This window comes from Phalangium opilio, unplaced genomic scaffold (assembly GCF_054372755.1).
Source record: "Phalangium opilio isolate 3A_F unplaced genomic scaffold, DU_Popi_V2 ptg000002l_1, whole genome shotgun sequence".
Lineage (NCBI taxonomy): Eukaryota > Metazoa > Arthropoda > Arachnida > Opiliones > Phalangiidae > Phalangium > Phalangium opilio.
This window is the reverse complement of record NW_028324144.1, coordinates 13,253,492-13,267,812: the sequence shown is the minus strand read 5'-3', so window position 1 is coordinate 13,267,812 and position 14,321 is coordinate 13,253,492. Positions and strand designations below refer to the sequence as shown.

Genomic DNA, 14,321 nt, shown 5'->3' with positions numbered 1-14,321 from the left:
CGAGACAACCACGACAACTTTACGACGCATAAAAAAAAAGTGTGAAGTGATGTAGAGTATAAAAATGTACATTAGTTTTTTAGTTGGTTTTTATCTAAACTCACACCTATTTTTTATAGACTAAGTAACATATATAATCTATCCTCTGTATTAAAAACGTGTCATTATCCTGGCAGCCAGAGTAACATGTATCACGGTGTCAAACAATAAAGATAACAGTTCGTACCGACGACCCAGTAGTTAATTCATTCAAAGCCTAGTCGAACCCCAACATTGGCGACGGAGGCGAGATTCGAACTCGCGCGGGCATAACCAGCACTCATGGCCGCCATCAACACATCCTTCGGCCAATTCCCACCGTTCAATGAACATTCGGACCACTGGACCATATACGCTGAGCGCCTTGACCAATTTTTTCTCGCCAATGGCGTGAAGGAACGCCCAACAACTCCTGCGTCAGCCACCGCCGGAGCCGACGCCTTATTCAAGAACAGAAACGCGCCGTCCTCCTAACAGTCATCGGGACCACAACGTATACGCTTTGCGCTCCATCGTGGCGCCGGCGAAGCCTCACGAGAAACAGTACACGGACCTCATCGCCATCCTGACCAAACACTTCAATCGTAAACAGCGTGCCAGTCACTTTCATGTGGACACAGGATCCGGGTACACCATCGTCTCTACAAACACCTATAATCAACTGCACGGCGCCCCACAGCTCGAGCCCGGTCCGGATAATCTGGCCGGGTACACGGGACATCTTCTAGACATCAAGGGCCAAACCAACGTCAACGTCACGTTCCGAGGAAAAACATTGCGATTACCCCTAGTCGTTGACGGAGGTCACCGTCCAAATCTGCTGGGCAGGAACTGGATATACTCTGCATTCAATATACTACCGAAACCGGGAGAGTACGTTAATCTGGTCAACAACACGCAAAAAGTTCTCACCGACCTGCTTATCAAACACAAAGAACTCTTCTCACCAGGAATGGGATGCATTAAAAACGTGCAAGTCAAATTGCACATTAGCGACAACGCCCCAACGCCTCGATTCTACAAGGCACGATCGGTCCCTTACCACATGAAAGACAAAATTGAAAAAGAGATCAGACGTCTTGAATCGGAAGGTATCATTAGCCCTGTCGCACATGCGGAATTTGCCACACCCATCGTGCCGATCATGAAGAGGAACGAAGATGTTCGCATCTGTGGCGATTTCAAAGTCACCACCAACAAGATTATCGACATCGAACGCTATCCATTGCCACGCGTCGACGACATTTTTGCCAAACTCGCCGGTTCCAAAGTGTTCGCCCGTTTAGATGTGCGCAATGCATATAATCAGCTGGAACTCGATGAAATATCACGAAATTTTGTCATCATCAACACAACCAAAGGTCTATATCGCTATAACCGTCTGCTTTTTGGTATAGCATCAGCGTCGGCAATATTTCAGAGGTATATGGAAGTACTGTTACAAGATCACCCGAGCACGCATCCATTCCAAGACGACACAGTGGTAGGCGGGACAGACGAAAACGACCTGTTGGACAAACTGGCCAAAATCTTCCAGACATTAGAGCGCGCAGGCGTCAAGCTGAACCAGGACAAGTGCGAGTTCTTAAAGAAATCCATCAACTTCTTGGGTTATCGCTTAGACGAAAACGGATTACATCCGCAGCTAGAAAAGTTGGCCGCCATAAAGAATGCACCGCCACCCAAGAATGCTGATGAACTTCGCTCGTTTTTGGGATTAATAAATTATTATGCCCGATTCATTCCGAATGCCTCCACTATGCTATCGCATCTCTACGGTCTACTCAATAAATCAACACAATGGACATGGTCGAAGATCCACCAAGAGTCGTTCGAAGCGGCCAAGAAAGCGCTACAATCAACCAATTTACTCACCTTATTTGACCCCAGCAAAGAGATCATCCTGGCTTGTGACGCATCACCTGTCGGAGTTGGCGCCGTCATATCACACAACATCGACTCCATCGAACAACCCATAGCGTTCGCATCCCGTACCTTATCGTCGGCAGAGAAAAACTATCCCCAGATAGAGAGGGAGGCGCTATCCATCATCTTTGGCGTTACGCGGTTCCGGGACTATTTGCTAGGAAAGCAGTTCGTCCTGGTCACCGATCACAAACCGTTGGTCACAATCTTCTCCGAAAACAAGCCGATCCCGCAGATGGCTGCTGCTCGCCTGCAAAGATGGGCACTGATGCTGTCGGCGTACGACTACCGAATCGTGTACAAGAAAGGCAGTCTGAACAGCAACGCCGACGCTCTCAGCCGACTTCCACTGCAGACGATGGACATTGAACCACCGCTACCTACCGAACTGGTGCTACTAACCAGAGACGCAGAGAACGCGCCCGTCACAATTCAGAAACTGGCTTAAGGCTCTAAAACCGACCAGATCCTGGCAAAGGTTATGGGACACACAATCAAGAGTTGGCCCAAGAATGGCAAGAACAACGAGGACATAAGCAGATATTTCCGGCGGTCTACGGAGATATCCACCGCCAAAGGCATTCTTTTCATCGGTAACAAAGTCATCGTGCCCGCCGCACTGCGAAAGAAGGTCATGAACGAACTGCACAGCACACACCAAGGTGTACGGGCAATGAAGGAGCTGGCACGGGCCAAAGTATGGTGGCCTGCCATCGACCAGGATCTACAGAAGCTATCAGACAGCTGCAAAACATGCAGGATTAACGCACCTATGCCACGCAAACAATTCTCACCATGGCCGGAAGCCACGGCGCCATGGCAAAGAGTACACGTGGATTTCGCTGGGCCAATTGAAAACCGTTACCTACTCATCACTGTCGACGCGCATTCCAAAGCTCCACGTCCTCCGCAACCGTCATACAGTGCCTTCGGACGCTTCGGAATAATGTCGACGCTGGTTCACAAGCGATGAATTTAAGACCTTCACAACGAACAATGGGATCACACATATGACCACGGCACCATACCATCCACCATCCAACGGTCAGGCCGAAAGATGCGTCAGAACAATGAAGACCACGTTAAAGAAACTCTCCGGAGAGTCATGTTCCGAACTGAATCTGCTCAGCAGTAGTCTGCAACACCATCCCAAGGACTCGTTAGAAGTACGGGTATCGCGATTTTTGCTGAACTACAGACGTACACCGATAGATGGTCACCTGTCACCAGCGGAAGAGATGTTCAAAAGACCGATCATGACCAAGTTGGACGTGTTCAATCCAAAAGTCGCCAGAGCAAGCATTACAAACAGCAATCATAATCAGACCATGGTAACCATGATGCCCGGACAACACGTATACGCCCGCAACTTTGGCAGAGGCCCGCAGTGGCTACATGGCACAATCACGGAAAGACTTGGCCACGTCATATATTCAGTCAAAATCAGCACGGGCATCATCCGTCGACATAGGAACCAGCTACGCGTAACGACCCACATGCCATCTTCTAGCGATGCTAGACCACACGAATCCAACCACCCAAGCTTCGACAATCTTACGATGCAACCTTCTTTCGCCCTACGATAACGCAAGACCACGAGCGGCTCAACAATCATCAAACCACAGGAGACACAGGTCGCAAACGAAGGCCCACGAAGATCTCAACGCGCGAGACAACCACGACAACTTTACGACGCATAAAAAAAAAGTGTGAAGTGATGTAGAGTATAAAAATGTACATTAGTTTTTTAGTTGGTTTTTATCTAAACTCACACCTATTTTTTATAGACTAAGTAACATATATAATCTATCCTCTGTATTAAAAACGTGTCATTATCCTGGCAGCCACAGTAACATGTATCACGGTGTCAAACAATAAAGATAACAGTTCGTACCGACGACCCAGTAGTTAATTCATTCAAAGCCTAGTCGAACCCCAACAAAGCTAGATACAGGCAAGGAGTAAATAGGCTTTCCAGCTACGGGTAGATTTTCGGGACCCCAGAAAAACCCGTGACTCATGGAACCACTATAGAGAAGCCAGTTGTTAAGATTTTTTTCTTGTACGTTTTATTGAAAAACATCAGTTGCTTTTAAGAACGCCAAGGAGAAACACCTTTCTCTCCCCAGCGTCTTTTTATACCGCCTCGAAACTTAATCAATTTTTTGTAACGGAAATACTATTTTCAAGTATTAAACAGTTTTATTTCTTTAAGTTTAAAATTCGTGTCGACTCTCAATTCAATCCCAACAATTAGTAAAATAAATTATGCGTAACAACGAATCGCTTAGATAGGATGTAGCTCGTCCTCCTCGAAACGGTATTTGGATGGGTGGCACATGGCTCCGCAAGTATGGAATATTCTCAAGCCAGCATCAACACCGTTACGGTCATGACAGCCATTTGCGAAGAACAAAGCTTGTCTGATCAATTAAGAGCTTTCTGGGAGCTAGATTCCATAGGAATCTTGGATAATCAAAACGAATTAGAAGATAGAGTTCAGTCCTTAGAACAATTCGAGAAAACAATTTCCTTTCAAAGGGGAAGATACGAAGTTACTTTCCCCTGGAAACCCAACCGAGACCAACTCGGTGAAAACTATCGCGTAGCGGCTAAAAGAACTGAAGGCTTAATTAGAAAACTGAGATCTGATCCCGAGCTTTTCAAACAATATGACGATATCATCCAAGAGCAACTTCAGTTGGGTATTATCGAAGAGGCCCCTGACACTGAGGGACATCCGATTTATTATCTTCCTCATGACGGCGTCAAAAGAGAAAGCGAAACCACTAAATTACGAATAGTTCAAGATGGTTCGTCACACGCGGAAGGAAGACCCTCCCTCAATGACTGCTTGGAGACCGGAATGAATCTGAACCCAGAACTACTTGAGGTCTTAATACGGTTCAGAGAAAATCAGTAGCCTTCATAGGTGACATTGAAAAGGCGTTTCTCCAGATTTCAATATCGGAGAAGGACAGGGACGCACTCAGATTTCTATGGGTGGATATCAACAAATCAGATGAAGGGTTCAAAATTTATCGGATGACACGAGTGGCTTTTGGAATAACGAGTAGCCCATACATCTTGGCAGCCACAATTCGTTATCACCTCAAGTCTTATGAAGCCACCGAACCGGATATTTGCGAATTAATCGACAAAAGCCTCTACGTCGATGACTTAACGGCTAGCGCAAGTTCAACGTCCGTAGCATTTAAAATCGCCACGCGGTCAACCGAAATCCTGAAGGACGCGGGAATGAAGCTAAGAAAATGGCGAACCAATTCCTTAGAACTGCAAGAACTATTGGATAACACCGAAGCCCTTCCAACATCGAATCTGGTCAAGGTTTTAGGTGTTCTGTGGAACACGGAGCAAGACACTTTCCTCTATGAGGTGGATGCCCTAATAAAATTCTTGCTGAACCGAAAAGGCACTAAAAGATGGGTCCTCAAAGCCGTCGCAAGAATCTTTGACCCTTTAGAATTGGTCACCCCATATACCATACGAGCCAAATTTATTTTTCAAGCACTATGGGAAAAGGGGTTGGAATGGGATGAGCCCCTTCCACAAGACATGGCTTCTCAGTTTGATTCTTGGTGTACTGAATTGGCGGAAATGAAGAACATAGAGACACCGCGCTACTATTACTGTGGTTTAGACGACAGTGACTCAGTCAAAGCGGAACTTCACACATTTGTTGACGCTAGTGAAAAGGCTTATGCAGCAGTGTCTTATTTGCGCTATAGGACTAGCGATAACAAAATACGAGCGTCTCTGGTGGCGTCCAAGGCAAGGTTGGCACCGCTCAAGAGACTAACTTTACCACGCCTCGAGCTAGCAGGAGCACTCCTTGGGGTCCGACTCGCTGACGCCATACTCAAGTCCATGTCAAAACCTCCAATGAGAGTTTTCTTTTGGACCGATTCGCTAATTGCCCTACAGTGGATTCGAAGCTCCTCCCTTCAATGGAAGCCATTCGTATCAAATCGGGTACGCGAAATTCAATCGAAAAGTGATGCACAAACGTGGTTCCACTGCCGAAGCAAACATAACCCCGCCGACATGCCAACTCGCGGACGCACCATCAATGACCTCGAATCAAATTCCCTTTGGTGGCATGGACCATCTTGGCTTTGTCAAGATCAATTAAGTTCACCTCAAGGCCAATCACGAGAACTCTCCAAAAAAGAATCCTAAGAATTAAGAGCTGCCTACAATACCTCAATTACACAAGCACTCACGGTATATCAAAGGTCGGAGGAAGCCATTTTGGACATCACAAAATTCAGCTCCTTGACAAGGTTGTATAGAATCAGCGCTTGGGTCCTCCGATTTATCCACAATTGCAAAAGCATGAACAAACGAATTTCGGGTTATTTGACAGCGGATGAAATGAGTAATGCTGAAATTTATTGGATTCGTCGCTCACAACGAGATAGCTTTCCAGAAGAAACTAGCAAACTGAGCCAAGGCGACAAAATTTCTGCCAACTCAAGGATCGCGACCTTACATCCAAAATTGGACAATAATGGTCTACTCTGCGTGGGCGGTCGACTAAACCACGCTGACCTAACTTATCAGGAGAAGCACCCATGGATCTTGTCTTCGTCACATCGCTTCTCAGAACTTGTCGCTCATTTTAACCATACGAAAATCATGCACGGAGGGGTTAATGAAACATTGGTACAGACCAGAGAAGCATTTTGGATAGTCAAGGGCCGCCAATTAGTAAAACGCGTTATTAATCAATGCTGCACTTGTCGTAAATTCCTCGCGAAGCCATCAGCCACAATCATGGCACCTCTTCCTAACGCCCGTGCTACCCCAGCGCCACCATTTGCAGTCACTGGACTCGATTTCGCAGGACCATTATACAGCAAAACCGGAGCCAAGTGCTACATAGCCCTTTTTACCTGCGCTACAACTCGCAGTATTCACTTGGAGCTTGTCAGTGACCTTACGTCAGGAAGTTTCCTACTTGCTTTTCGACGTGTTAGCTATGATATTTGATAAAGCTATGATAGATGGCGACACTGTCGCCATAAGGAACATAACTCTTTTTTTTTCACCCCCCCCTTTCCCCATCCACGAGGAGAGGAAAGGGATAAATCGATAACGCACTCTCGTTGTAGATACGAGTCTGATCACAACGTAATGTAACTTAAGCCTCGTCATGTAAATTCATTTGTATCGTAACTATTAAACTTAAACCTCTTTTTTTATTACAAACATGAACGTATTATTTACTAACGATAAGCAACGATAACGAAACGCTAATATCTCAGAAGTGGGATCAGAACGAGTATCTAATGACGACTTAGAGACACGCCGCCGATATTTTTTTTTGGACAACAACGGACAACGAGGCGACGCCATATTTGCTTTTTCAAGTCCGAGAACGATAACTCAACGGGACAATGAAAACTACGAAAACGGGCAAGCTGAAGTCAATAATGTTCCAATAAATATCCAAAGAACTATTAATCGAGATTATCAACGAAATTTTAATCGAGATTATACAACGAAATTTTAATCGAGATTAACCAACGAACTTTTAATCGAGATTATCCAACGAACTCTTAATCGAGATTATCCAACGAACCTTTAATCAAGATTAAACAACGATGCCGAAACAAAGAAACAACGAACCAAAGTTTCCCACGATGGCCGATGCATTTGATGACCAATACGAGGAAGCTAGAGATCAGAACGAAGGACTTCTAGAAGTGCATGGGACAAACGAGACACCGAATTTTATCTCTCTTGGAGCGTTTGAAGAGGCGATAAAGAACGCAGTAAGCAGCGCTGTAGCGGCTACGATGGCAGCTATGCAACAAGCCAACGTTAATAACGGACCGAACCAAGGGCAAGGAGGAAACGTAGCCCCACCACAACCTCCTACAAACGTCGCTTATCATCAATGGGGAGATGTAGGCAAAACCTTACCTGATTTCGATCCTGATCACTCTCCACATCAAACGTCAGAGATGTGGATAAAAAAGGTGAACGATATGGCAGCAATGTATGGATGGTCTGACCGCGTAACAGTCTACTATGCCCTACCACGCCTAAAGGGATCAGCGAAAATATGGTTTGAAGGGTTAGAGTCAAACGTCTACACTTGGGACGACTGGACCGCTTTGATAAAGAAGTGGTTCCCATCGGCGAAAAACACTCAGAAACTGCACCGCGAAATGGAGCAAAGAGTAAGAAAACCAGGTGAAACGCTAGAACGCTATTATCATGAGAAAATTGCGAAAGCACGTTTATGCGGGTTAACCGAAGAGGCAATGATTGAATACTTGATCACGGGTCTAAAGGATCAATCTTTGATTACGGCACTCAGCGTCCGAGAGTTCGCCAGTCCTCCGGAGTTATTACAATGCATGAAGCAGCTCGAAATGAGGTTAGAGTTAGCGGATTCGGAAGAAGTTAAAAAGCGACCTCATCACTATCGCCCACGACACGCTGCAAATCATGGCATTGACCAGCCAACACGAAACGAAAATAAAGAGAATGCAAGAAGTTCCGAAAGGAGACCATTCAAGCCACGTTATAACGATAAAGGTGAAACACTATGTTTCAACTGTAGTAATTATGGACATGTGTCCAAAGACTGTCTCCAACCTCAGCGAAGAGCTAGATGTGAAAGATGCGGTCGACCAGGACATGTCGCAAAAGATTGCCGAATCGAAAAGAAACCCCCGAGCACGCCTGACACTACGACGGTTAAAACAGTGGCAGTCACCGTATGCGACGATACAACGGCTCCTACTACCGGCCCCAACGAAACTTCTGCTACCGACACAAACGAAAAGTTTTTCAAGAATGCTATCGTTAATGGGCAACCAGTCAAGTCCTACATTGACCAAGGTAGCAAATGCGTACTCATTAGGGAAAGCGATGCCGCACAAATTTCGTTAACCTACGAACCAGTCAACGACACTTGCGTAATCAGTGGTTACGGCGAAGGTACAACGAAGCCAAAAGGAGTAACCACAGCTACGATCGAAGTAGACCAAGTGAAGGCCAACGTAGAACTGTTCGTGGTTCCAGATGAGTTCCAAACGATATCTTTACTCATCGGACAACCGCTCACCGAACTTCCGAACGTGACCGTAGTAAAACGCCAAAACACGTTAAGGCTATTCCAAGAAGAACATGCGACCGCGGAAGAAGACGACCAACTGTTAAAAATCCAGATTCCTAACCTCCCACCGCAACCTATTAATTTATGGGTGAAAGCAGCGACGGTAATCCCTCCTAAATTCGTAGGATATATCGATTTGATGACAGACGACCTAAGCATCGACAAGCAAGATGTCTTTGTAGAGGGCCAGTTTCGAGCGTTCGAGAATACAGAGTACTGCATCCCAAAAGGGGTGTATCAAATCGAAGAGGGCCACACGACTATGCCAGTTATGAATGTCTCAGGTACGGAGTTGACCATAGCCAAAGGTCAAAATCTGGCAAGAGCGACACCTCGCCAAGCCGCCGTCGAGAATGAAAACGCCAATGTGCTGAGCATAGAACGAAACGAATTGAGGCTCTTCACCATCAACGAAATCAACGTCGATCCGAATGCATCTCCGGAAACGAAAAAGCGGATATGCAATACCTTAAACGAATATCGCGACTGCTTCGCCGATAAGTTAACGGAACTTGGTAAAACGGATCAAGCGCTAATGGACATCGAATTAACCACAACAACGCCAGTCACGTATCGACCGTACCATCTGTCTTACAGCGAGCGAGAAAAGGTACGCACAAAAATTTCCGAATTGCTAGCTGCTGGAATAATCACGGAATCAACGTCTCCGTATTCAAGTCCAATTTTGATTATCAAGAAAAAAACGGGCGACGAACGCCTTTGCGTGGACTTTCGAGCACTAAATCGAATTACGAAAAAGGATGCTTTTCCCTTGCCGTTAATTGACGACCAGCTAGAACGTTTACGTGGTAACAAATATTTTACGAGTCTAGATTTAATGTCCGGTTACTACCAGATTCCGGTAGCTGAGGAATCGCAACCGAAAACCGCATTCTGTACACCAGACGGACATTATCAGTTTTTACGTCTCCCGTTTGGATTGAGCAACGGTCCGGCAGTCTTCCAACGGATGATGAATGCTGTGCTCGGACCACTTAGATACGCTATAGCACTTACGTACTTAGATGATGTGCTAATTCCCTCGATCGACGAAGGCCAAGGCTTAGAGCACCTCAAAGAGGTATTGAAAGTTTTCCGACGCGCCAAACTCACGTTGAATTTAAAAAAAATGTTACTTCCTGCGAACCAACATCGAGTACCTCGGGTTCGACATCAGCGAGAAAGGAATTAGACCTGGAGAACGGAAAATTCAATGCGTTCGAGACTTTCCACAACCGCGAAACGTACATGAAGTCCGACGATTTTTGGGACTCTCAAGTTATTTTAGACGATTCATTAAGGGGTTCGCAGTTCAAGCCGAACCTCTATCACGACTCATACGAAACGATGTCGAGTGGACTTGGACGAATGAACAGGAAGCGTCCTTCGCCTGCCTGAAGAAACGGTTAACTGACCGACCAGTGTTAGCCCTTTATAGTCCACACGCTATCACCGAAGTTCACACTGACGCCAGCCAAATTGGACTCAGTGCTATACTCATGCAAAAAGAAGACGCTGAAGACACGTTATTCCACCCCGTTTATTATGCTAGTAGAAAAACCACCCGCGAAGAGTCACGTTACCACTCCAGCGAACTGGAAACTCTCGCGGTTATATGGGGATTAGAAAAGTTCAGAGTCTTCTTAATCGGGCTGAAATTCACCGTTGTTACGGATTGCAGCTCAGTTCGAGCAACGCTGTCAAAGAAGCATTTAGTCCCACGAATTGGTCGTTGGTGGCTGAGGATCCACGAGTTTGACTTCGAAGTAATGCATCGACCGGGAATAAGGATGGCTCACGCTGACGCTTTAAGTAGAGCACCCTTTGAGGACGCCGAGGAAATGCAAATAGCAAAAGGCCTGTGCGTCATGCACACCGAAGTTCAAACGGAAGATTGGCTAACGGCAGCCCAGTTTAGCGACCCAAAATTACGTTATATCAAGGAACAACTATTGAAGACAGGGAAACGTACGAAGGAAGACACTCGTCTCATCGAAGATTACAGCTTAATAAACGGACGAATATATCGAAAAATGATTGTCAACGAAAACGAAGTGCCGATTCTACTTTGGGTCGTACCAGATGCAGCTCGATGGAGAATCGTCAAGAACTGCCATGATGACATACGTCAAGTAGGCATAGACAAAACGTGTAAGAAAGTAGCGGAATCATATTGGTTTCCTCGACTAAGACGGTACGTCCGCCGTTACGTTTCATCGTGTCTAGAATGCCTCTTCCATAAACGACCAGCTGGAAGGCAACCAGGGATGTTACACCCCATAGACAAAGTCGGAACGCCACTACATACCCTTCATATGGATCACCTAGGTCCGTTCGTGCGTAGCACCAAAGGAAACACGTACGTCATTGCAGCTATCGATGGGTTTACGAAGTACACTATCCTACGAGCCGTTCCAGATACCGGCATGAGAGCCACCACACGTTTTTTTGAAGACATTATCGGATTATTTGGTGCTCCAACGAGATTGATTACAGATCAGGGTACTTCGTACACAGGTCGGGCGATCAAAGACCTTTGTAAAAAGTCGAACGTCAAACACATCGTAAACGCGACAGCAACGCCACGTGGAAACGGCCAGATAGAGCGAGTTAATAGGCAGTTAACTCCTGCTATAGCCAGCATGTGCATTAGAGAAGATGAGCGCGATTGGGATACCCATTTGTACGAGATTCAATGGGGGATTAATAACACGTACCACAATGCCACGAAAAGCACCCCCTTCGCTCTTCTCTTTAACTTCAAATCACGAAACCCAACCTCAGATTTGATTCAAGACACGTTAGAAGAAACGATCGACTTCGACGAAACGACTCTCAAACGTAGAGACGATGCGATTCAAACAATTCGCATTGATCAGGAAAAGCAACGCCAACGCTACAATATGAAACGGGCTAAAGCAGAGACTTACCAACCAGGCGATTTGGTGGTGGTCGAGAGACCCCCACAAGCAACTGGACTATCGTTGAAAACAGCTGCTAAGTATCGTGGCCCGTACATAGTCACCAAACGTTTAAATTACGATAGGTATCTAATTGAAGACTTACCGGAAAACCAACGATCTCAAAAGTTCTACCGGAACACAGCTCCGGTAGATAAACTGAAAAGGTTCCTGTTCCACGACCAAGATGAGATAGACGACACTCAGAAAGATGCAGCTGACCACCAGTTCATCGCCAACCCTAAAGACGATCAAACGGACACAGTGGACACGGTATCCATCGAAGAAAACGATCCCACCGAACCAGGCTCCACTAACGAACATGATCCTGATGACGGTCAGCCGCCAAAATGCGTCCCTCGAGTTCGGAAGCCACCGACTTACCTCAAGGACTATTATAGGCACTAAGTACAAACTAATTCCAATGTAACCGTTCCTAGTATTATTTTTTTTTTGTATGTGTAAATCTGGGGATTTAATTAGTCAGGATTGGTCGAATGTTAGCTATGATATTTGATAAAGCTATGATAGATGGCGACACTGTCGCCATAAGGAACATAATTCTTTTTTTCACCCCCCCCCCTTTCCCCATCCACGAGGAGAGGAAAGGGATAAATCGATAACGCACTCTCGTTGTAGATACGAGTCTGATCACAACGTAATGTAACTTAAGCCTCGTCATGTAAATTCATTTGTATCGTAACTATTAAACTTAAACCTCTTTTTTTATTACAAACATGAACGTATTATTTACTAACGATAAGCAACGATAACGAAACGCTAATAGACGATTTATAGCTCGTCGAGGTATGGTTCAAAAAATCTTCTCTGACAATGCCAAGACATTCAAGAAGGCGGAAGGAGACTTAAAACAATTGTTGAAATGTCTCTTAAATTCGGAAGTCACCCACTACTTCGGGGAACTTAAAATATCCTGGCAGTACATAGCCGACAGAGCCGCCTGGCGGGGCGGATTTTGGGAACGCCTGGTGCGCTCAACGAAAAACGCCCTCCGTAAAACTCTGGGTCAAGCAAGATTGTCATATGAAGAGCTCGAAACCACTCTAACAGAGGCAGAGGCTGCTATTAATTCAAGGCCGATCTCTTTCGTCTATCAGGACGCTGGCGAACCCGTTCCTTTAAGTCCATCTCATTTCCTGATTGGTGCCAGACTCACCGCACTACCATCTCGAAGCTATAAGAGGAACGAAGGTCAACAAGCTAATCAAGCGGAATTAGCCAAGCGTTGGAAATATAGGCAACAAATTAACGAAAGATTTTGGCAAAGGTGGAAGACGGATTATCTCTTGGAATTGAGATCCGCCCACCACCGAACGAAATGCACCCCAACTAAGCCTATCGAAGAAAATGATGTAGTTCTTATAGAAGAACCACGAATGCCCCGATTATGTTGGAAAACAGCTGTCGTCGAAGATACCTTCAAAGGTCGAGATGGGCAAACCAGATCGTGTATGCTACGACTATCAAACGGCACGCGACTTCGCCGACCCATTCAGTTAGTCTATCTTTTAGAATCGGCAATTACTTCTTGAACAAATCATGTTCAAGGGGGGAGGCTGTTGAATTTTATATTGTGCCCAAGCGACAATAGGCATATATATCTTACTTTAATTAATTTGAGTTAAAATTTAATTTATTGAAATGTCATTTTTTTGTTTGTGCATTTTTATTTCTTAATATTTGTAAAACAAGTTCGCTTCTCTATCTGTTCGAAAGAGTTGTTTTTGTCACGTTGGGTTATTTTCGTATTCCCTCCGTTGAAAGCCTATAGAAAGACCTGCCACGTCATTAACGCCCCTTTAGCTACCTTTACTAGATTTTCGTACTGGTTGTCTATACCTGCCACGTCACTAACGCTCCTTTAGCTACCTTTACGAAATTTTCTTACTGGTGGTCTTCAAGCTAGATACAGGCAAGGAGTAAATAGGCTTTCCAGCTACGGGTAGATTTTCGGGACCCCAGAAAAACCCGTGACTCATGGAACCACTATAGAGAAGCCAGTTGTTAAGATTTTTTTCTTGTACGTTTTATTGAAAAACATCAGTTGCTTTTAAGAACGCCAAGGAGAAACACCTTTCTCTCCCCAGCGTCTTTTTATACCGCCTCGAAACTTAATCAATTTTTTGTAACGGAAATACTATTTTCAAGTATTAAACAGTTTTATTTCTTTAAGTTTAAAATTCGTGTCGACTCTCAATTCAATCCCAACAATTAGTAAAATA

The 14,321-nt window shown here is 45.3% G+C and overlaps 3 protein-coding genes across 3 annotated transcripts; all 3 read left to right on the top strand.

Moving 5' to 3' along the window:
• Positions 1 to 4,318: 4,318 nt before the first annotated feature.
• LOC149720069 (uncharacterized) lies at positions 4,319 to 6,165 on the top strand. The gene is made up of 2 exons (XM_089863848.1): positions 4,319 to 4,858; positions 4,924 to 6,165. The coding sequence occupies exons 1-2, from the start codon at positions 4,319 to 4,321 to the stop codon at positions 6,163 to 6,165; spliced, it is 1,782 nt and encodes a 593-aa protein (XP_089719974.1).
• Positions 6,166 to 6,321: 156 nt separating this feature from the next.
• Positions 6,322 to 6,978, top strand: LOC149720068 (uncharacterized). The gene has a single exon (XM_089863840.1). The coding sequence runs from the start codon at positions 6,322 to 6,324 to the stop codon at positions 6,976 to 6,978; it is 657 nt and encodes a 218-aa protein (XP_089719966.1).
• A 5,909-nt stretch (positions 6,979 to 12,887) lies between these two features.
• LOC149720067 (uncharacterized) lies at positions 12,888 to 13,631 on the top strand. Its single transcript, XM_089863832.1, has one exon. The coding sequence runs from the start codon at positions 12,888 to 12,890 to the stop codon at positions 13,629 to 13,631; it is 744 nt and encodes a 247-aa protein (XP_089719958.1).
• Positions 13,632 to 14,321: the final 690 nt, after the last annotated feature.